We start from the raw sequence: 20,579 nt of genomic DNA on the forward strand, positions 1-20,579 counted from the left end.
CTTTCCCTTTCCCTTTCCCTTTCCCTTTCCCTTTCCCTTTCCCTTTCCCTTTCCCTTTCCCTTTCCTTCTTTTTTGCATTTATTACTCCTGGATGGTTCCTCCACAGGCACTAGGAAATCCGTATGTTGACAGCTGATGCAGGAGGAACTCAGTAGCACATGGAACGATGCGTTAGTTACGACTGAGGAACGCTGTAGTTCCTGTGGAAATCGCCATGGTGCTCCTGATTTATATCAAGTGGATTTATTGTGAATGGTGTGATGTACAATGAAAATGTACTAGTGGGAACGTGGCATTCAAACTCCATATTCCACCCCCCCCCTCCAGAAATCAAACAGCCAAATGAGTGTAAGTCACAGGGGAAAAAATAGCGTGTCTTTTGCTAGAAAGTTCTTCCTAATGCATGAGTGAAGCTCTTCCCAAAATTCGGTAATGAACCTGGATTATCTTCCTTTCGGTATTTCTGATACCTTAACAGCAGTTTAGGGGGAAGAATAACAGAGCAAGGGGATTTAGTTCCACTCTCGTTGTAACACCTTTGGCAGTCTTGTCTTCAGTGCAGAAGTTACTGGAATAGCGTAGGAAACGGCGGTAGCAGCCCAAGGCGTGAGCAGAGTTGGGATTTGGATGGCTGCACCCAATGGGCTGGTCAGATCCCACTGTTAGCACCGTGTCCTTTGTTACAGGCAAGGGAGCTTTGGGACAGCTTTATGGGGTCTTGGAGCATCTTTTGGTACATGTGTCTCTAAAATGAGAACTGAACAGTTGGACCGGTTGGAGCGAGTCCAGAGGAGGCCACGAAGATGCTCAGAGGGCTGGAGCAGCTCTGCTATGGGGCCAGGCTGAGAGAGTTGGGCTTGTTCAGCCTGGAGAAGAGAAGGCTCCGGGGAGACCTTATAGCACCTTCCAGTACCTGAAGGGGCTACAAGGAAGCTGGGGGGGACTTTTTACAAGGGCCTGGAGTGACAGGACAAGGGGGAATGGGTTTAAATTGAAAGTGGGGAGGTTTAGATTAGATATCAGGAAGAAATTCTTCCCGGAGAGGGTGGTGAGGCACTGGCACAGGTTGCCCGGAGAAGCTGTGGATGCCCCATCCCTGGAAGTGTTCAAGGCCAGGCTGGATGAGGCTTTGAGCAACCTGGTCTAGTGGAAGGTGTCCCTGCCCGTGGCAGGGGGGTTGGAACTGGATGGTCTTTAAGGTCCCTTCCAACCCAAACCGTTCTGTGATTCTGTGATTCCCAGCAGGGCTGACCTTCCAAACAGCAAACGATAAAGACATTTGATGTTACCAGAGACAAAGGTGAGAGGGTAAATCTGACACCTAAACGCAGTTTTGCTGACAAAGAAAATGTCCCTAACTGTCACAGCTTAGAAGGAGTCTGTAGCGTGGAACTGGAGACCTAGGATCACGTCTGAGAGCTGGCCTTTTGCAATTCAAACCCTGAAGCTTTGATCCGTGTCTCGAAAGCACAGGGGACAAACTAAAGGACATAATCAAGGTTAACAGGCAGCCTGGTAAACATAGGAAACCTTTCTGACCTGAGCTGATTTAATTTCTAGCTCCCAAGAGCCACAACCCCCAAACATTTTCAGGTCAGCAAAAGCCAGATGCTCTCAGGAAGACTTGTCAGACCAAGCAAACCCTTCACCGTGTTAGAAAGACAAGCGAGCTCTTTGATCTCTGTCTGTGAGCCCTGCGTATTTGCTTCTTTCTGGAACCTTCCCAAGGAGTCTCTGGTGTTCGGGTGCCTTTTCGTTTTTCCCTTCTCGTCCCGGCTGGCGATTGGCGTGCTTTCTGAATGTTAAAGCTTCCCCATAGCCTAAAACCTGCATGGTGCCCGGTGAGAGCACCCGCTGACCCAGCCAGACGTTGGAGCTGGTTTGTGTTACGATCCTGAGGAGGCAGCAATTGTCGCGACCCTCGTCCGCCTAACACCCTGCGGCAGGGGGGGCCAGCTTCTCTGGAGGTTGGAGGTGCCGTGCCACGGCTGCGTGTTTCTTGGGGTGTGTGCGTGGGGGAAACCCGAAACACAAGAACTGTATGTCTTTAAGTACAATACGTGACAGTGCTGGTTGATACTCATGAACCAGATGGTTTCTAGAGCCTTTGCTTCCTGCACACAGACTGGAGCAATGCAGACATCATTACACTGTCCCAATTTCTACCTTTACTGTTTCCCAGATAAATAATTTCCAGGTCAGAAAGGGTATTTTCGGTCTCCAGGGTCATTCAGCTCATGTCGTTGAGGAAAATAACAGCGACAGTTTCCCACCCCGGGATGGATCTTCCCTTGGGAGGAACCTGTGAGGTTTTATGTTTTCACGCTTATGCCCAATTTTTAAACATGGCTTTTATGTTTTCCCATATTTTTCTAAGGCAGGTAACACACCTCTTCACCTGGCGTGCCAGAACAGCCATTCCCAGAGTACTCGTGTTTTGTTACTTGGAGGATCTCGAGCGGACCTCAAAAATAATGTGAGTTTTGAAAGGAACGTGTTCATTTTTGTGTGCCTTTGTTTTATCTGTGTCGCTTTACCTTGTAGAAATGCTCAGAAATGCTTTAAGCTGTGGTTTTTATTGTAAGAGCTATCAAAAAACCCCACTAACCATCGCATACATCATGTGCAGGGATGCTTTTGCTGGGGCGGAGCGATGCACTACGTGTGCCCACCTCTGGAGCGGGGGTGGAAGGAGCCAAAGGGGGTTTCGCGGTTGCACAGAACCAGGCAGCTGGTCCTTCGCTGCTTTTTGAGGTCCCGATGGCCTGACCCATATGCTGTTGTGCAGTTCTGCAAAAGGGCACCCCTTGCAGGGCGATGGAGCTCTTAAAGGGATTTTGTGCCAGAGCAGGGAAAGCATTCAGACCTGCCCTCACTGAGAGAGGGTGTATCACAGAATCACAGAACGGTTTGGGTTGGAAGGGACCTTAAAGCCCATCCAGTTCCAACCCCCCTGCCATGGGCAGGGACACCTTCCACTAGACCAGGTTGCTCAAAGCCTCATCCAGCCTGGCCTTGAACACTTCCAGGGATGGGGCATCCACAGCTTCTCTGGGCAACCTGTTCCAGTGCCTCACCACCCTCTCCGGGAAGAACTTCTTCCTGATATCCAATCTAAACCTCCCCACTTTCAATTTAAACCCGTTACCCCTTGTCCTGTCACTACAGGCCCGTGTAAAAAGTCCCCCCCAGCTTCCTTGTAGCCCCTTCAGGTATTGGAAGGTGCTATAAAGTCTCCCCGGAGCCTTCTCTTCTCCAGGCTGAACAAGCCCAACTCTCTCAGCCTGTCCCCATAGCAGAGCTGCTCCAGCCCTCTGAGCATCTTCGTGGCCTCCTCTGGACTCGCTCCAACCAGTCTATATCCTTCTGATGCTGAGGGCTCCACAGCTGGACGCAGCACTCCAGGTGGGGTCTCACCAGAGCAGAGTAGAGGATGTGTCAGGCTGCCACATGAAGTAGAGTCAAGGTGGCTTCAATCTGAGACAGTTTTCCTCCTTTTTATAATGCTTCTGGCATGGCAAAGGGGGAAAAAAACCCCATCTACAAAAGGAAGCCAGGTGTTTTTGTAACGAGGTGGGCAGAGGCACGCAGAAAGGGAAGCCGGGGGGGGTGGCTCAGCTCCCAGTCCCAGCTGGGTCTGTGCCGCCCCTCGTGGGGATGCTGCTCTCCCACCACTCCTGTGTTTCCTTCCTTGTGTGCGACACCGAGCTGCGTTTCCAGGTCACGCTGGTTTGCAGTTCGGAAGAACAGCTTGGACCTAAAAACGCATGCCAGGTTTTGTAGTGCAGTAAACCTGCATTTGACAATTCCAGTGTTTCCCACCAGCGGTGACGAAATTCGTACCCCACCACCTTGCCCGACCCCTGCCCTCGCTAAACCTTCCCGCCCACGACAGCAGGTTTTGTAGCGCGGGGAAGACGGCGCTGCTCTCCGGTGGAGGCGTGTGGCGTTCGCCGCTCTCCTCGGCTGAGTAGGACTGCTCCGTCCCCGAGCACCGTGACAAGCGCAAGCTTTCTCACCTCGATGACACGCTCAGAGCTTTGTTTCTGTTTGCAGGCAGGAGATACCTGTCTGCATGTGGCTGCTCGTTATAATCACTTGCCCATCGTTAGGGTGCTGCTCAGTGCTTTCTGTTCTGTCCATGAAAAGAACCAGGTCAGTGCATGAACCCCGCTGCGACCCTTTGCATATGGCTGGTTGTTGGGAAGGGGGATTCCCAGCCAAAGGAATCCCTCTTCACTCTGTGTTTGACTGTAGCACGCGGTGCCCCAGCTTTTAAGAACAGCCTTAAAGTAATGGCGTATCAGTGGTTCGTTCTTTTGCCATCAGGTTGGCACCGTTTCTTTAACGCATGGCCTGCTTAGGAGGTTGTGCAGTCCTGTGTTGGTGGAGAAAGGGGCTCTGGGACAGGGGTAGCGGGGTTGGTGCTGCCGAGTCCTTCCCAGTTCTGTGTGGGACGGGACTGGGCGAGAGACTCCAGTCATCTTACAGAGGCCCGTGTGCTCCTCTGTAACTGGGGTTTAACGATCCTACGGCCACTGACATTCTGGAGCGGAACTCACTAACGATCATATGCCACAAAAGTGCAAATTCCTCTGGCATACCGCTATTTGCTGGGTTTTGCAGCATAAGGCGTTTCACCTGTGCTTTAAATTCAAAGCAATGATCAGTCCAACCTAGGAGTAATCATCCCTGGTTGTCTGAGAGAGAACTGGTTGCTGTACCAATGCCATGGCCTAACTGGGTAGTAGAAGGGAATGGATTTAGTACACTCAGGTGTGTTAAATCTCCTAAACAAACAGATTATGTGGTGCTTAACCAAGTCGTCTCATGTCCCTGGGAAATCTTCCGTGTGTGCTTGAGGATCATAAAGATGTTTTCTGATCTGTACGTTTTATCTTCTTTCTTAGCTACGTTACAGCAAACAAAATGGGTTTCAGCCTGTTAAATTTGCTGTGTAATTTTATTTGGAAATGAGTTGGTTTTAACTTGCAAAAGGAGCTACTGCATATTAAGATTAACTGGTGTGAACCTGCCCTACAGAGATACCCCCTTCCGGCATTCCCCAGCGCTGCCCCGAGTTGTTCCGATTCTGCACGCATACTGATGTAATTTATGAACGTGCCTCACCCAAGTTGCCAACAAGCAGTAGGTTTCCACTAGTCTCGAGGAGATCCAGTTTGGTGAAGGCAGAGGGGACAGGAGGGCATTATATGCCCGTGTCCGGTCTCCCTTGACCAGCTGCTGGCTCTGTTACCGCTGCTGGAACCTGATCACCGCTGTCTCCACCTCGCTGCACCGGGACAAGGCCAGGGCAGCGTCTTAGTGCTGGGCCCGGATCGCCTCCCGGCTTTGGTCCAAAACCTGTTTTTCTTGAGGAATCTCACGAAGAGAACACCAGCTGTCCCGCTGCTGGTACTTACCTGACTTTTTTGGAGTCATGTGATACATGGCCACCTGTGCAGCAAATCAAACCTGCAAAACAAAAACCCCAAAAAGATAAAAGTTGTGGTGGGAAAACCTGATCCTGTCCTCAGACGTCGTATCTGTTCGCTGGCGGCACAGACGGGCTGTCCCCAAGCTGTGTCATGTGTCACTCGGTGTAGTTAAACCCCGTCACCAATGGCATTTTTCAAAATCAAGCTGAAGTAGCTCCTGGCCCCTTCCTCTCCCCTTCCTCTCCCCTTCCCCTCCCCTTCCTCCCAGCTCTGCTTTTTTTATTGACCAGGCCATATTTAAGCTGAGTTCTTGCATCAGTTAAGTGTAGGGTCTTTTGACCCCTGAGCATCTTTTAGGAAGGTGTGATTTCTGCAGGGTGAGACCCACGGATGTGCGTTACACGGCTGCTTTTTCTGCTTGGTGACTTGCAGGCGGGAGATACGGCACTCCATGTAGCTGCTGCGCTCAACCACAGGAAGGTGGTTAAGCTCTTGCTGGAGGCGGGGGCTGACGCATCCGTTGTCAACAATGTAAGTAGAACCGGGGGTTTCTTTGGTATTTTGTATTAGAATCTCGGAACGGTTTGGGTTGGGAAGGGACCTTAAAGTCCATCTAGTTCCAACCCCCCTGCCATGGGCAGGGACACCTTCCACTAGACCAGGTTGCTCAAAGCCTCATCCAGCCTGGCCTTGAACACTTCCTGGGATGGGGCATCCACAGCTTCTCTGGGCAACCTGTTCCAGTGCCTCATCACCCTCTCCAGGAAGAACTTCTTCCTGATATCCAATCTAAATCTCCCTGCTTTCAATTTAACCCCGTTCCCCCTTGTCCTGTCACTACAGGCCCTTGTAAAAAGTCCCCCCCAGCTTCCTTGTAGCCCCTTCAGGTACTGGAAGGTGCTATAAGGTCTCCCTGGAGCCTTCTCTTCTCCAGGCTGAACAAGCCCAACTCTCTCTCTCTCAGTGCAGACTCGCTTCAACACTCTTTTCTACTCTTTGCAGAAAACATTGGGTGTTAGTCGAATCAGATCTGGGTAAATGAAAGCAGTTAGTCACTATGCCCTTGTGCACAGAGCATGTGTTAACCTCGAGTGGAGAAATTCCACATTTCCAGCAGCTTGTTTTCTGAAGGAAATGCTGTTTTCCCTTTCCTCTCAGGCAGGTCAGACCCCTCTAGAAGTTGCCAGACAGCACAACAACCCTGAGGTTGCGCTCCTTCTCACGAAAGCATCACAGGTACGTTACAAACCTCGTCCCAATGCACACATACGTGTGGAGCTGCGGCCAGTGAACCTCACGGGGCCACGTCCCCTGGTCCTTAACCTTCTGCTGTGAAAGGCACCAGCGTTCCTGCTGGCATGGTGTGCTGGCCTCAGGTCTGCTGCTGTGGAGCCTTTCAGCCCCCAAGCCCAGCAAGGTGTGCAGATTAAGCCTCAGCATCAAGCGCTGGCAGAGCTCCTGGCTGTCCCGACTGGCAGAGGATGGAGCAGCCAGAGGCGCTTGTTCCCTGCGGTGCCCCTGTACCCAAAAGCTCACAGGTTGTGTCCCTCTGTGGCCTGCCTGGAGTTCTCCCACGCACTGGAAGATGCTTTGAAATGGGTGCAGGATGTCCGGTTTATACTCTGCTGCTGTGTGTGAAATGCTACAGCGCTCTTCAGGCTGGGAGGAAGGGCTCTGTGTTCTGGCATGAGACCGGTGCGATCCCTGCCCCGCTCCTCCGCGTCACCTCTGTGTGAGAAGGGCTTGGCTCGGAGACCAGCCCCAGGGACATGGGAGGACACAGAAGGAGGCTCTTACCCCTCTAGGGGACAACCAAGTGCCCCGGTTGACTTAGCTGTGAAAACAGGCCACCACTGGCCTACGAGCACCCGCACTGCTCGGCCCATCCGCATCCATCCATCCAGCCGTGCGCTTCATTATGGGTTGCCTTTCAGCAGAGGTGGAAAAGGCCTGCCCTATCCCTTGGCTCCCGTGGTGGGAACGAGCGTGACATTGTTGCGTAACAGTGTGGTCTGCCTTCAGGTCTCGCGCTTTAACCGCGGAAGAAGCCTGAGGAAGAAGAGGGAGAGGCTGAAGGAGGAGAGGCGAGCTCAGTCGGTACCACGGGATGAAGTGGTACAGAGCAAGGTACAGCCCGGCCTTACCAGCTGCATCTGCTGCAAGGAGGGAGTGTCAATAAAACCCGGCAGGACTGAATCCGTTTGGAGCTGTCGCAGGCAGTCTGCCGTGCTTTGCTGCAGGAGCGTTCCCCACTCCTGTGGGCAGAGCAGCCTAAAGCTGGGCTGTTGAAGAAAAGGCACCTTTTCCCCCCTCCCGCAACTGCTCTGAACTCCCTCTCTCCGCTTCGAGCAGGGCAGCGTCTCAGCTGCTGACGACACACCGAGCAGCGACCAGCCACCGCAGAGGAAGGGCGATCCGAAGGAGGAACCTCGGTCAACCTCACCAGATCCCAGAGGGAAGAAGAGCAAAAAGAAGAAGCCAAAGGAAAAGGTATCAGTAGATTTAAACCAGCGATGGGGCAGCGGCCTTCTTCAGACAGAACCGATGCCGGGGGGGGAAATTCTGCTGTCGGGGGTCACGCGGACCAGGTTTGTGAGGGAATCTGGTTCTTGCGCTGACGGATACCAAGGTGGTGGCCAGCCACTGCAGCCAGACCGGTGTTTTCGTCAGTGTTTGGGCTGTAATCATCACAATGGATTTGTGTCATTCCCACCAGGAATGGTTTTCCGGGAGGCTCATAGACAGGGAAAACGCCATGTGTATTTTACGCAGGTTTCGGCCCTCTCGGACCCCACCTCCCCAGCGGATCAGCAGACGCTCCCTCGGCCCCAGCAGAACGTGCCCAAGCGCCGAAGTAGACACCACTGCTCCTCTCCGCCCCCTCCCCACGAGGTCCGGGCCTACCAGCTGTACACACTCTACCGAGGAAAGGATGGGAAGGTGATGCAGGTGAGCCGGCCGCTGCCCTCCGGGAAGAGACGCAAGGAGCAGCGGTGGGAGCTCTGGGGCACAGCTAGCTAACGGGTAGAAAATACGCTGGATTGGGTGCATTCTTGGGCACGAAAGCAAGGCTGTGGGTTTGTTTTCCTTGCATGGGCTTCCGAGGCGTTTTGGCCTGAATCCCGGTACAGAGGCAGCGGGGTTTGTGCGTTGTAAAGGTGACGTGTCGGACTAGTTGTGATCTACAAAGTACTTCCTTTTTGGAGGTAAGGTGTGAGCAGCGATTGGAACACTGGGAATTCTGTGATACGCTCGGAAACGTTAAGATTTCCGACGGGAAACGTGCAGAGCTTTTCCAAGGAAAAGAGATGAGAGCAGTGTGTGAGCACGGAATGTTACTGCCTAACCCGAGAGCTGGAGCGCGCTCCATACCCGCTTCAGTTCTGTTCCCTGCAGCAGGGCTCTGGGGGCTCTAGGAATGCTGGAGGCGGGAGCTGTACAGAAATCGATTCACACCCAACCCTGGAGTGACCAGCTCATGGGCGTTCATTCCTCTTTAGAGACGGATCTTGTACGTACCAGGACACAAAAGCATGGAAACAGGCAGCAAATTACCCTGCAGACCTCGTACACATCAGTATTGTTGCCTTCTTAACACAGCCCTCCTGGGCCTCTGGGAGGCAAATCTTCTGATTTCCCTGCGTCCGTCCACCAGCCCTCCTCCGGCCCTGGCCGTAGTTAAGGAATTCAGCAGATTCTGAAGGTTGCTCAGGTCAGACTTTCAGAGCTTTCACTGGCTGTGTTTTCCAACATGTCCCTGTGTGACGCCTGTGAGATTTCCAGATGGGATTGTTGGAATAGCAGACATCAGGAAGGATGGGAGGACGTTTCATGTGTTAAAAGGAGTTATCTCCCTGCCCCTGGGATAGGAGGGTGGGCAGTAGGAAGGACTTGGGGAGCAGGAAGAAAGGTGCAGAGAGCAGATTTGTATACGGATCTTATCTGCTCACAAAGATTAGCTTAATAGAGCTAGACTCCCTTGCGGTATTCCCTGAAACACATGACACTCCTCTCCCCTTCTTTTTTGCTGTTTGTCTTCTTTGATGCCCTCAGGCTCTGAACTGCAAACAGAATTTCTTAAGTAGATGCGTTTCTGAAGTTTCCTTCAGTGCTCAGCAAACCACCCGCCCTCCCCTGCCAAGGGAACAACCCCCAGCGTGTGACAGTCTCGCCGGCCCAAAGGGGAGGGAGGCTCCTGTGCTGACAGATTCAGAGCAGCTGCTCTGGGCTTCCCCCCAAGGAGCCGGTTTCGGCCTGCGGAGATGAGGGTTAGCTGTCCTGCCTTAAGGGAGCCTTTTGCGACTGTCTCCCGAGGGATTTACTTGGAGCGCCGCTCCCTTGGCGGAGGAGCCTTGGGAGGGTGTCACGCAGGCCGGGGGAAGGCGTGCTCAGCCGAATGCCGGCAGGGTGCAGGCAGGCAGGAGCAGCGAGACCTCGCCATACAGCACCAAAAAACCCCCAGAAGAGCACGTTGTTGGCATTAGGTTAACAACCAAACGCACACAAACCCACACGCACCCGGAAAGCCCCATTACTTTGTACGGTGCAGAATTACAGCAGCGAGACACAGGCTGTCGGCCTGTAGTGTGGTGCCCCCTCACACAGCGCACAGGACCGTGGCATACGCCATCTGAGCTCGCCGCTGCTTGCAGCCCCAGCCGCATCGACGCGGCCGTGCGCTGGGGTGTGCCCATAAATCCCATCAGTCCTCTTCTAGCCGGTGCTTTTCCGGCCAGTAGCCTGCTGGCTGAGCTACTGTGAGATGTCCTTGGAGGGGTGAGGTGCAGAACGTGGTAGAGGTGAGTCCCAGACTGACTCAAGGAGGCTGTGATGATGTTCCACGTGCGCTACGAGGGTGGTGGGATGTAGCAAGTAAACGCATTCCTCCTTTCAGGCACCGATCAATGGATGTCGCTGTGAGCCCCTGATAAATAAACTGGAGAATCAGCTGGAGGCAACGGTGGAAGAGATAAAAGCTGAGTTTGGGACAGTACAAGATAAGATGAATATTAAGCTGGGCCAGATGGAAAGCAAAACTCAGCATCAAGTAAGAATGTGACCTGGAGGTCTGCTTGCCCACAGGGCTGTTAGAAACGTAGCCTAAGCTTACGGAGTATTTTAATTGTCGTGATTCATTTATTGCTTCTTGTGTTGTAAAAACAAAGCTGAAAGCTAATACTCAAGACCAGGGAACTGTGACATTCCACAGGGATCTCATCTTGCACACCAAGGTCTTGAGAAAAACACATTTAATGTGTTAAGTGGCTTCCGGTGCTGTTTTAGAGAATAAACAAACTGCTTGAGGCCCGAAAAGGGAAACGTACAGATGGCAGCCCTGCAGCTGGTCGGTTCATAACTGCACAGATCCCTCTTCCTGAGTTCTGTCTGTACCAAGATCCAAGATCCTCTATGTAATTTTTTATTTTTAATATAATTGTTATTCATTGCTCAGCCTGGAGAAGAGAAGGCTCCGGGGAGCCCTTATTGCACCTTCCAGTACCTGAAGGGGCTACAAGGAAGCTGGGGGGGACTTTTTACAAGGGCCTGTAGTGACAGGACAAGGGGGAATGGGTTTAAACTGAAAGTGGGGAGGTTTAGAGTGGATATCAGGAAGAAGTTCTTCCTGGAGAGGGTGGTGAGGCACGGGCACAGGTTGCCCAGAGAAGCTGTGGATGCCCCATCCCTGGAAGTGTTCAAGGCCAGGCTGGATGAGGCTTTGAGCAACCTGGTCTAGTGGAAGGTGTCCCTGCCCATGGCAGGGGGGGTGGAACTGGATGGGCTTTAAGGTCCCTTCCAACCCAAACCGTTCTGTGATTCTGTGATAATTTGTGACTGAACCTTTTTGCAAGCTACACTAATGGTAGTTGGCAGCATTCCTTGAGGACTGAAAGACGGACTGCACATTGACTGACAGGGTTCACAGCTGGGGGTTTGGTTTGGTCTTCAACATCATCATCTCAGCTAAACTGTGTTGTTCTCCACAGCTCCGTGTTTTAGACAAACTCATGGCGGAGCGGCTGTCTGCGGAGAGAACAGAGTGCCTTCACCGCCTGCAGCAGCACACTGAGCTGGAAAAAACCGAGGGGGAGAAACGGCAGGTAGGGCTCGAAACCGCTACTCCCTGTGTGCTCGGAGGGATCGGCTCAGGAGTTTCGTTTCAGCAGGCAGAGAGAACGTTGGAGATTGCTCTCATCTGCTGAAACAGGGAAAGGAACTTAAAGAACAAATTATTCCTGTCCACCACCTTAATCTCTAAACCAAAAGCTTTTGCATTACAAGTGGGGAATGTGAAATCCAGTCCCGCTGCCGTAATTCAGTGTGGTGGGTCTGAAGGGTGGGATCCATCACAAAGAACCTTTTTTCTAACATATTCTTTGCAAGAACTCCCACCACTGTGTTTTTAACAGCTGCGCTTTCAGCTTTTGCCTGGTTAAATCACATCTGCAGGAACCTCTGCCACCAGGAACAAAGGCTTCCGATCTGTCGTGTTCCTTTTCCGTCTCATCCATTTGGTTGTGCAGCCTGGGAATCTCTCCCTTCTCTGTCTGATGTTTATTTTTCCCTGGCCTATTACAAGGCTGCAGTTCTTCCCTCTGACCGGCAGCGGTATGCCCTCTCCAAGCTGTGCATTACTGCCAGCGGGCAAGTTCTTTCTTTGTGCTTGCTCAGCCAGGATCGCAAGCTTAACTGTTCCCATTGACATCCAGCTCTTCCAGCTCTTGCCCCTCTGGCTTCTGCACAAACTCACCGCTAAAACATGCCAAGACGCTCCTGTTTCTCTCCTCCCATAGGTAAACGTAATACGCAGTTCGTTTTCTCAGTCCTGAATCCTACTGGATTCAGTTGAACACTCCTAAATCCTTCTAAGAATTGAGAAATACACTTGGTGCTAGTGAAAGGTCGTGGCTTTTTCTAAGACAGTTCCAAATCCGTGATCAAAGGCTGGCAGCTGTGATAGCCCCAGCATAAACCACCGATCAAGATACCTCGGTCTAACAGCCGCAAAACACTGTTCTCCAAAGACAAGTACTTGCTGTAAGGCAGCATTAGTTTTTACTTCATAGCCAGAGACAGGAGTATTATATTTGCTTCTGAATGCCTGGGCTTGTGCTCCAGCTCCTCGTAATCTCCAGTTAAGAAATGGGATACTGGAGTGCTGCATCGGGTGAACCGAAATTCCCACGCAGCGGTATTGGCTGCTCCTGTTCTGTCGTGCCTAATTGAAACTACTGGGAAAGCAGAGTTGGGCTTTCCCAAAACTAGCCCCATTTAGTCCCAAACAGCCTGTCTTGTGTGAACGGGAGGGCCTGACCTGAATTCCTGACGTCATAGGAACAGAAGGTTGAAAGAGTTACTCGTATTTTGAATGATTTCTGGCCAATGCCTCCGCAGCTGACACTTAGTAAGCACCTTTGTAATTTACAAGCTGTTAGTAATTTATCCTTTAGCGCTGGACTCGTCTTTTATCACCGAGCGAGCAGAGGTTGCTCACAGTATAAAGCTGTGTCCCAGCAGGGTCTAATTTGAATTTCACTCCTAGAAATGGCAGCTTTGGCCACATGTGATGTTCCCTGCACTTAGCAAGTACCCCTGACTGTATGACTAAACAGGCCAGCCTTGACCAAGGGACATGGGTTGCACCTGGAGGAGCACATTCCAATCTAAGAGGTGGTAGCTCGGACTAAAGATGGTCCCTTTCGGTAGTTAACGCAGAGCTCTGCATCTGTTCTGACTGGCAGCCCTTTACATATTCCCAGTGGCAGCCTGCATACCTGCACAGGGAGTCTAAACCCACAGGTACCAGGCTTGCTTCCCTTTGTCCCTGCCACATGTCCTCAGTGGCCCAGAAACCGGATGATCTAAGCACAGGATCATCTAATTTACAGCCTCTTTCTCACAGATTTCCTTGGTCGATGAGCTGAAGACTTGGTGCATGTTGAAGATTCAGAATCTGGAGCTCAAGCTTTCTGGAGATTCCAGGTCATCGAGACCAAAATCCACTCTGTCCACATGCGAATCTCTCACCGAGACCCTGGATACTGACAACAACCCCCACAGTGCCAAGGACTGTAAAGCCAACCAGCCCGTGTTGCCGTCAGAGGGCTCCCACCAGCATTCCTATATCGCGCTCCCCAACAGCCTCTCGGAAGACGGGGGAAGGAGCAGAGGCCGGATGCCAGAGCAGAGCTTCGGGCAACATTTTTGCGTTCAGCACGATGGTGCGTCAGGTACTTAGGCGTCACATTCATTCAAAGGCGAGCTCATTAACGGAGGGATGCTTGGATTAATACCACAGGTATTAATTCTGGCTGCGTGCTTTCCCCCATCCATATGCATAGTGTCTTGGGATTAGAATACGCTTCACGGCAGCCGCTGGGAATACTGCAAGACATGGTTGGGTGGAATTCCAGTGGCTTCTCCTGATGCTTCCATGTCACTGTCCCTTTGAAGCCCAGTCCTTTGATGCTCTGAGTGTTTTCTGAAGTTTCTCCAGCTTCCCAGGCAGAATTGCTCCCTCCCACTGTGCAGATTATCCAGTCTACTGAAGAAGGTGTATTTAGTGCTTTTCAGATGTATGGAACCTGTAATGGCAGGGTGCAAGGCTCTGAACCCAAAATACTCATTTCCGTCATTAATATTCAAACTGCAAGGATACAGATCAAACCTCTCCATTTTTTTAATTCCTCTTTCCTTGAACCAAATTCTCCTTCATTATTAGTGTATTTGACCAGAACAAAAGCAGCAGAGAACATGGAAGCCCATTAGGGGATCATGGCCACCCAAAGCCATGGAAGACCTTGGTTCAAGGCAATTCCTGTGCTTGGCCAGGGAAGCTTTTGAGGGAAAGGGAAATGGGCAGAATGCCCAGGTCTCCACAGCCACAGTGAGCGCTAACCGAAGGCCTGGGCTTCTGTAAAATACATTGTCTATGCCCCCAAAACGCTCTGCAAAGCGAACAGGAATGGAGATGGATACCCCATCAGACTAGAAAAGGAGGAGACCACCCAGGAGGTCCTGAGCTGTACTGCATCAAATGGTACAGACCCATCAAAATGTGTTACCTTTGCAAAATCAGCGGGCCTTCAGTTCTAGAAGCAGGGAGTGATAACCATCAGCAGACATAAACTGGGAATGTAGCCTGATCGTTGCTAGACTCCTCCTGGTGAGGGCCTTTGCTTGCTGTCAGTCTGTGATCCCACGGCCGCAGTGCCTCTGCCTGAGCCGGCTTTTCCCTTTTAATGACTCTTTATCAGATCACAGATGTGAGAAACCAATACAAGCCTCTACAACATACACACGGTACACGGGAAACCTCATCAATCACGGAACAGGGAGGATTTCTGCATGCTAAAATAGATGCCCAGTGCTTTCCTAAATGCGTATGCATGTGTTTTGTTCTGTAGGTACAGAGCAGCAGTTAACTGCTGGCGGCCCAGCTGCTTCTGCCCCTGCTCAAGATGTCAGGCCAAAGGACAAAGCTGCTACTGCCAGCGCGTGCCACAGGTCCCAGCAGGAGCTGCCCTCCTCCGAGCTTTCGGGGTCCAAACTAAGACATGTTAAGGTTCAAGTGGCCTTGCAGCCCTCGACTGAACCCCCAAAGACTGAACCACAGAGCGGCTACTTCCTTGACAAAGGAACCCAGACGAAGAAGCCCAGCAAAAGCGGGCAGTCGAGGCACAAAGCTCTGCACCACGCCGGGGCACCCCAGAGCCAGGAGCAGCAGCCCCCGGCCCTGCCCGCGGGACAGCCGCCCACCCCTCCGCTCAGAGACACCTCCCAGGCCCTGGAGATCACGCAGTACTTCTTCGAGGCTGTTTCCACGCAGATGGAGAAGTGGTACGAACGGAAGATAGAAGAAGCCCGGAGCCAAGCTAATCAGAAGGCGCAGCAAGACAAAGCTGCCCTCAAGGAACACATTAGAAGCTTAGAAGAGGAGCTCAGCAAATTAAGGACTAAGGTGCAGAAAGAGAGCTAGCGTCTAGCCAGGAGACCGGGACTCATTTTGGAACCTGCTGTACAGGAACCTGGAATACTGTTAAATGTATACATTCGTAGTGCCTGTTACGTCCAAACAAAATGCTCTTTTGCAGGAGTTTGGAAACTCCAGAACCGAGCAGAATCCATGTGCAGACTGTACTGCTGACAACGAGATGCTGCAGATTAGATCCTTTCTTTGGTATTTCTAAGAGGCCATTAAATATTGCACTCTCCGTTTCCAGGTGCTGCTTGAAAAGAAACTGCATTAGGAACCAAAATTGCTTTCTGCAAAGGGAATTTCCCGATTTCCACATTAGCCACACATGACCGGAGGGTTCCACTGTATGCTACACGTAAAACACGTGGCGATACCAATACTGAGATGAATCCAGGATGTTTACAGCCTTTGACAGAAATTCCTTAGCAACGAAGGGCTACTGATACTGTTCTAAATACTCTCCACAGCTTCTCTCTCTCGCCTGTGGAGAGAACCTACAGAACCCACTGAAATTACACCCTGGGGCGAGAGGCTAAGGAGAGTCATCCCACTAGGTACAGCAGCTGCGGCTGGCACTTCGCTTTTCTTTTGGTTTCACACTATTAAAACCAATCCTAAATTAGATTTGGCTTTTTTTTGCTAACGGTGTCCTGGTTGCAAAGCTCCTTGTGCTCACAAGGTTGTTTGCTGGGGCCGTACCTGAGTAACCTGACGGGGAAGTTTAGTTCAGGGCACGGATGGCAGGTATTTTCCCATAACCATGCCCTTCCTGTTAGCTAGAGTTCTTATATAAGTCTCTTTTCCTCCAAGCAGCGAACGGCTGCGTTCTTTACTACTGAAGAAGCTTGAAAAAGTCCTTTCAATAAAGAGGTGAAAGCTTGGCTCCCTGTGCTCAGATGTTTCTTTTCCTGCGGAGTCTGGATTTTCTCCAGGGCACCTTGTCCAGGCTGTCTTCCTTGGTTCCTTGGAATGACTCCTCTCCGTTTTCCCTCCTCTCTCTCTAAAAAGAGAGGCTGGGCCCTGGTGAATCTGCAAGTCTTAGGAATGGTTTCCCAAGCAGTCCCTCAAAATAGAACTCGACGACATCTTAAAAGCTTTTCTGGACATTGTTTTGTTGCAAAATCCAAACTTACAACGACCAATGTCGCCCAGGCTGTCAGGCTGCAAACAAACTACAGGCACTCTAACTCCTTGCAGCTGTGTGCCTTTAGGGTTCCCTCCTTACCCTCTAAGAAGGCTCAGCAGAGGCTGTTAGCAAAGTAAGTTTACTTAACACACGGTGGTAGAGTAGTTGTTCAAAACCAATTCAAACAGTACTGTTACAACAAGGAGATTTGGGTTTTTCCTGTACTGAGGAGCCCTAAAATCAATACCAAATCCTTCACAGTACTGAAGACCCCATGGACTAACGAGTAACTGAGCTTTCATTGTCTTAGCAGAGGTATAAAGCAAAGAAAATTGTATTATATGATGATATTTTTAAAGTTCCTATTAATGCACTATCAAGACACGCATATCCGCAGTTACGGAAATACTGGTTTTGGCGTTCTGACCGCTGTAGTCTAGTGTAGACACTTCCATACATTCACGGGTTTGTTTAAGCTACTGTAGGAATGCAGAAGCATGCTATTTAACTTTTGTATCATCTTGATAAAGCGGACGTTTTGCCAAGCAATTAAAGTCAGTGTTGCTCAGAAGTCTGTGGTGTGATGCTTTCTAGCCAGAGAAAACTGACGCCGAAGGGGAAGCAGAAAAATCGAACTTTTGAATTCTAAAGCTTTTCTGTTTGTGGCTATAGAACATGGAAACGGGGTCTACTGCCTGTCCCAGGGGAAGCCGCAGGGACTGAATGCCACTGTTAGCTGAGGCACGCACCCACCGTTTTGGAAGTTCTTCCCGGAGAGGGCGGTGAGGCACTGGAACAGGTTGCCCAGAGAAGCTGTGGATGCCCCATCCCTGGAAGTGTTCAAGGCCAGGCTGGATGAGGCTTTGAGCAACCTGGTCTAGTGGAAGGTGTCCCTGCCCATGGCAGGGGGGGTGGAACTGGATGGGCTTTAAGGTCCCTTCCAACCCAAACTGTTCTGTGGTTCTGTGAAGTTACTGGCAGGGGGCAGAGTTGTGTCACTGATTGCACATGCTCTCCTGAGCTCCCACAAGCTTAAGGGGAAAGGCAAGGCTCTGGCTTTAGCTAATTTGCTTCCCATACAAACTCCAGCACCAAGGCAGCCGTCGGAGCAGTGATTTAAGACAGTAACTAAGGAAACGATAATGCAAGGCAGTAACTTGGCTTCAGAGCGCTGACTGTGGAGGTTTTCTGAAGCCAACAAGTGCGCTGTAAAACAAAGGGAGGCACTTGCTGCAAATTCCTTTCTACTCCCTGCTGTACTCCTCCCTTCGTCATCAGAACTACTGGAGTGGAGGGATATCTTTACCAAACGCCTGTATTAGCTGCCTTTCTCTGCAGCACGCGCTTGGGGTGAGCGTACTCGCCCCAGCAGCCTGTGCTCGACTCCTGAAGGCTCCCGCCAGGCACATTCACCTTGACAAGCCCACAGAGCAGAGGACCAGGAATCAAACCAGCAGCGGAAGGGAAGGGCTACGTGTAAGAACAAGCTGACATGCATTACGGCTTCGTTTAGCCAAAATTCCTTTCTCAACAGCATTTTCTGATCACGTGAAAAATCGATCCCAGACCCACCACCGTTCTGTGGATGCATTCTAACAATTAACAACGTTTAGCTTTTTCACACGGTATTTAAACACATGTATTTTTCACTGACCCATCAGAAGCTCAAAGGGGTCGGTCGGTCTGTACAACCCTGAACTCTTCAGCAGCCTCACTGCCTGCCTGAGCCACAGCCTCTACTGTGAAGTCAAATAAACCTCAGTGGAAAGGATTCTACTGTGACTCCTGGATTAGGAATTAGGACACCCTCTCCCCCCTCCCCAAGCTAAGCAGCAGCTTCTTGCAAAGCAGCTCTGCTGAAGTAGGCAGCTTTGAAGACCCTTTGGCTCCAGCAAGAAGCATATGCCCTGCTCCCACGTGGGGTCTGTCTTTGCTCCTGTCACCTGGAGTGGGAAAACCATACTGTCCCTTGCTTTCTGCCACTCGCCAGACCCCTGGAGAGGCCACCCAGCTTCCAAACTCATCAGAAAGCCTGCGTGCAAGGGGAACTGGCTCCCAATGCCAGCTCTTGTAGTGGAGTGGGAATCACAGAATGGTTTGAGTTGGAAGGGACCTTAACGATCATCCAGTTCCAACCCCCCTGCCATGGGCAGGGACCCCTTCCACTAGGCCAGGTTGCTCAAAGCCTCGTCCAGCCTGGCCTTGAACACTTCCAGGGATGGGGCATCCACAGCTTCTCTGGGCAACCTGTTCCAGTGCCTCACCACCCTCTCTGGGAAGAATTTCTTCCTGATGTCCATTATAAACCTCCCCACTTTCCATTTAAACCCGTAACCCCTTGTCCTGTTACTACAGGCCCTTGTGCAGGAAGGGTTCCTGCAGCTCTTGGACCCACAACCCGAGCTGCACGCAGGCACTGTACAGTCCAGTATCCATCCTGAGTTGTCTGCTGAGAAAATCCCAGGCTTGGCGTGGCATTTTCAAATCACACATAAAAACAAGGATACACTGCCATGCACGGGAAGGGGAGAACAGTTGCAAGCTGACAATTAAAAGGGGAGTAATAGGATGTTTGGAGAAACAGACCACAACATTCACAGTTACTGTTTCCTGTACGTAATTCTACTTGTAAATGGTAACTTGAAGGTACTTCCCATTAGCTTGGGAAGAACCATTTCAGGGGCTAAACCTTCTCATTTTCACATATAAAAACTGCCCCTTTTATATTTTGCTCAGCTATAACCAAAAATCAACATCTACATGCAAAATGTTTTCTGAATGGTTTATCATGTTTGTTGGGTTTTGGCCATTTATTTATCCCAAATAACCCAAAATGCTTTTTTAACCCCAAACGTCATTAAGAACCCTTGGCAGAGTAGAGAGCGAGCTGTTACCACTCTGCATGTTACCACTTAGGAGCTGCCACAACAGGAAACGGACAAGATAACGTGCCTTGTGTTTATTTCCCTCCTCCCCAGCGAAACGCTAGCGTTGTCATTTTGGGTGCTTTCTGCTTCTCCCACGGCACACGCTACATCATCCCCTCAGTTCTTTGAAGCCCGTTGCATCCACGCGGGAGCGTAACCAAACGGAGAAGAGGAAAGGGGGGAAGAACCAAACCAAACACCCCACCGCGGTAGATTCCACCTTCGAACACGACCAGGTCGTCAGCAAAGGCCGCTGTTGTAACCACATCCTGGGAAAACCAGCGTGTTTGTTCCCAGAGGATGGACGTTCCCAGCTGTCAACAAAATTAACGTCAGGATTTTGCCAGCCTAAGCGTTCTCTGAAGTTCCTGAAGCTGCATGTTGCCTTGAGTAATCATCATCCTGATTGCATCCTGCAAAACAAAACGGAATCTGCTGACCCCAACACCCGTAGTCAGTGCAGGTTTCACAGGAACACGCAGACTTCAATGCCCCAAATACAGGCAATTCTCAGCAGCACCGCTGCGATCCACTTCTTGGTGCAAGTAACGCTACAGGCACTCAGAGGGTTAAAAACCAGGTGAATACACTTACTATCTTAAAGGCCTTTTCCAACCTAAACGATTCTACGATTCATTTTCTCCAATTCCTTCAGGCTGTGTTTGGGGTTAGGTACATCTCTGCTTTCAAACTCACGTTTTGAACTGGATTCAAACTCATAACCATGTTTTCTTCGTGCCTCTGTGCCTACCAGCCCTGCACGTGGGCGGTGGCAACGGCACACAGGCACTACGGAGACGGGTGTTTGACAGAGCAACTGGATGTTTCTCTCAGCATCGTGTTTGTAAGTACTGAAACGCTTTGCCTGCCTAACTCAGCCACCAATTCCTTCAGCACCAGCTAAAAAAATGCTACGAACTAGAAAGCAGACAGGAAATGTACACAAAACGCAAAGGTTTCTGCATTTTGGATGCACTTTGTCTACACACCCGTCCAATGTGATTTTAGTCAGATTGCACAGTTGAAATTAAAGATGAAAAAACAAAGAAGCAGCTACAAAAAGCCTGACCATTAGTTAAGTTTACGTTAGAATCATATAGAATGGTTTGGG

The 20,579-nt window shown here is 50.9% G+C and overlaps 1 protein-coding gene across 1 annotated transcript in view; it reads left to right on the forward strand.

Annotated features, from left to right (window-relative positions):
- Positions 1–15,415, forward strand: part of ANKRD6 (ankyrin repeat domain 6) — a gene marked incomplete at its 5' end in the record, with an annotated part of 25,354 nt that extends 9,939 nt beyond the window's left edge. The window contains 11 exons of the mRNA XM_010146613.1: positions 2,379–2,477; positions 4,058–4,156; positions 5,872–5,970; positions 6,598–6,675; positions 7,462–7,566; positions 7,792–7,929; positions 8,212–8,388; positions 10,334–10,486; positions 11,424–11,537; positions 13,340–13,667; positions 14,844–15,415. Coding sequence (XP_010144915.1) covers positions 2,379–2,477; positions 4,058–4,156; positions 5,872–5,970; positions 6,598–6,675; positions 7,462–7,566; positions 7,792–7,929; positions 8,212–8,388; positions 10,334–10,486; positions 11,424–11,537; positions 13,340–13,667; positions 14,844–15,415 — 1,962 coding nt within the window. The remainder of the gene's footprint in view (positions 1–2,378; positions 2,478–4,057; positions 4,157–5,871; positions 5,971–6,597; positions 6,676–7,461; positions 7,567–7,791; positions 7,930–8,211; positions 8,389–10,333; positions 10,487–11,423; positions 11,538–13,339; positions 13,668–14,843) is intronic.
- Between the last annotated feature and the right edge of the window lie 5,164 nt (positions 15,416–20,579).

Source organism: Eurypyga helias, unplaced genomic scaffold (genome assembly GCF_000690775.1).
Source record: "Eurypyga helias isolate BGI_N326 unplaced genomic scaffold, ASM69077v1 scaffold37862, whole genome shotgun sequence".
Taxonomy (NCBI): domain Eukaryota; kingdom Metazoa; phylum Chordata; class Aves; order Eurypygiformes; family Eurypygidae; genus Eurypyga; species Eurypyga helias.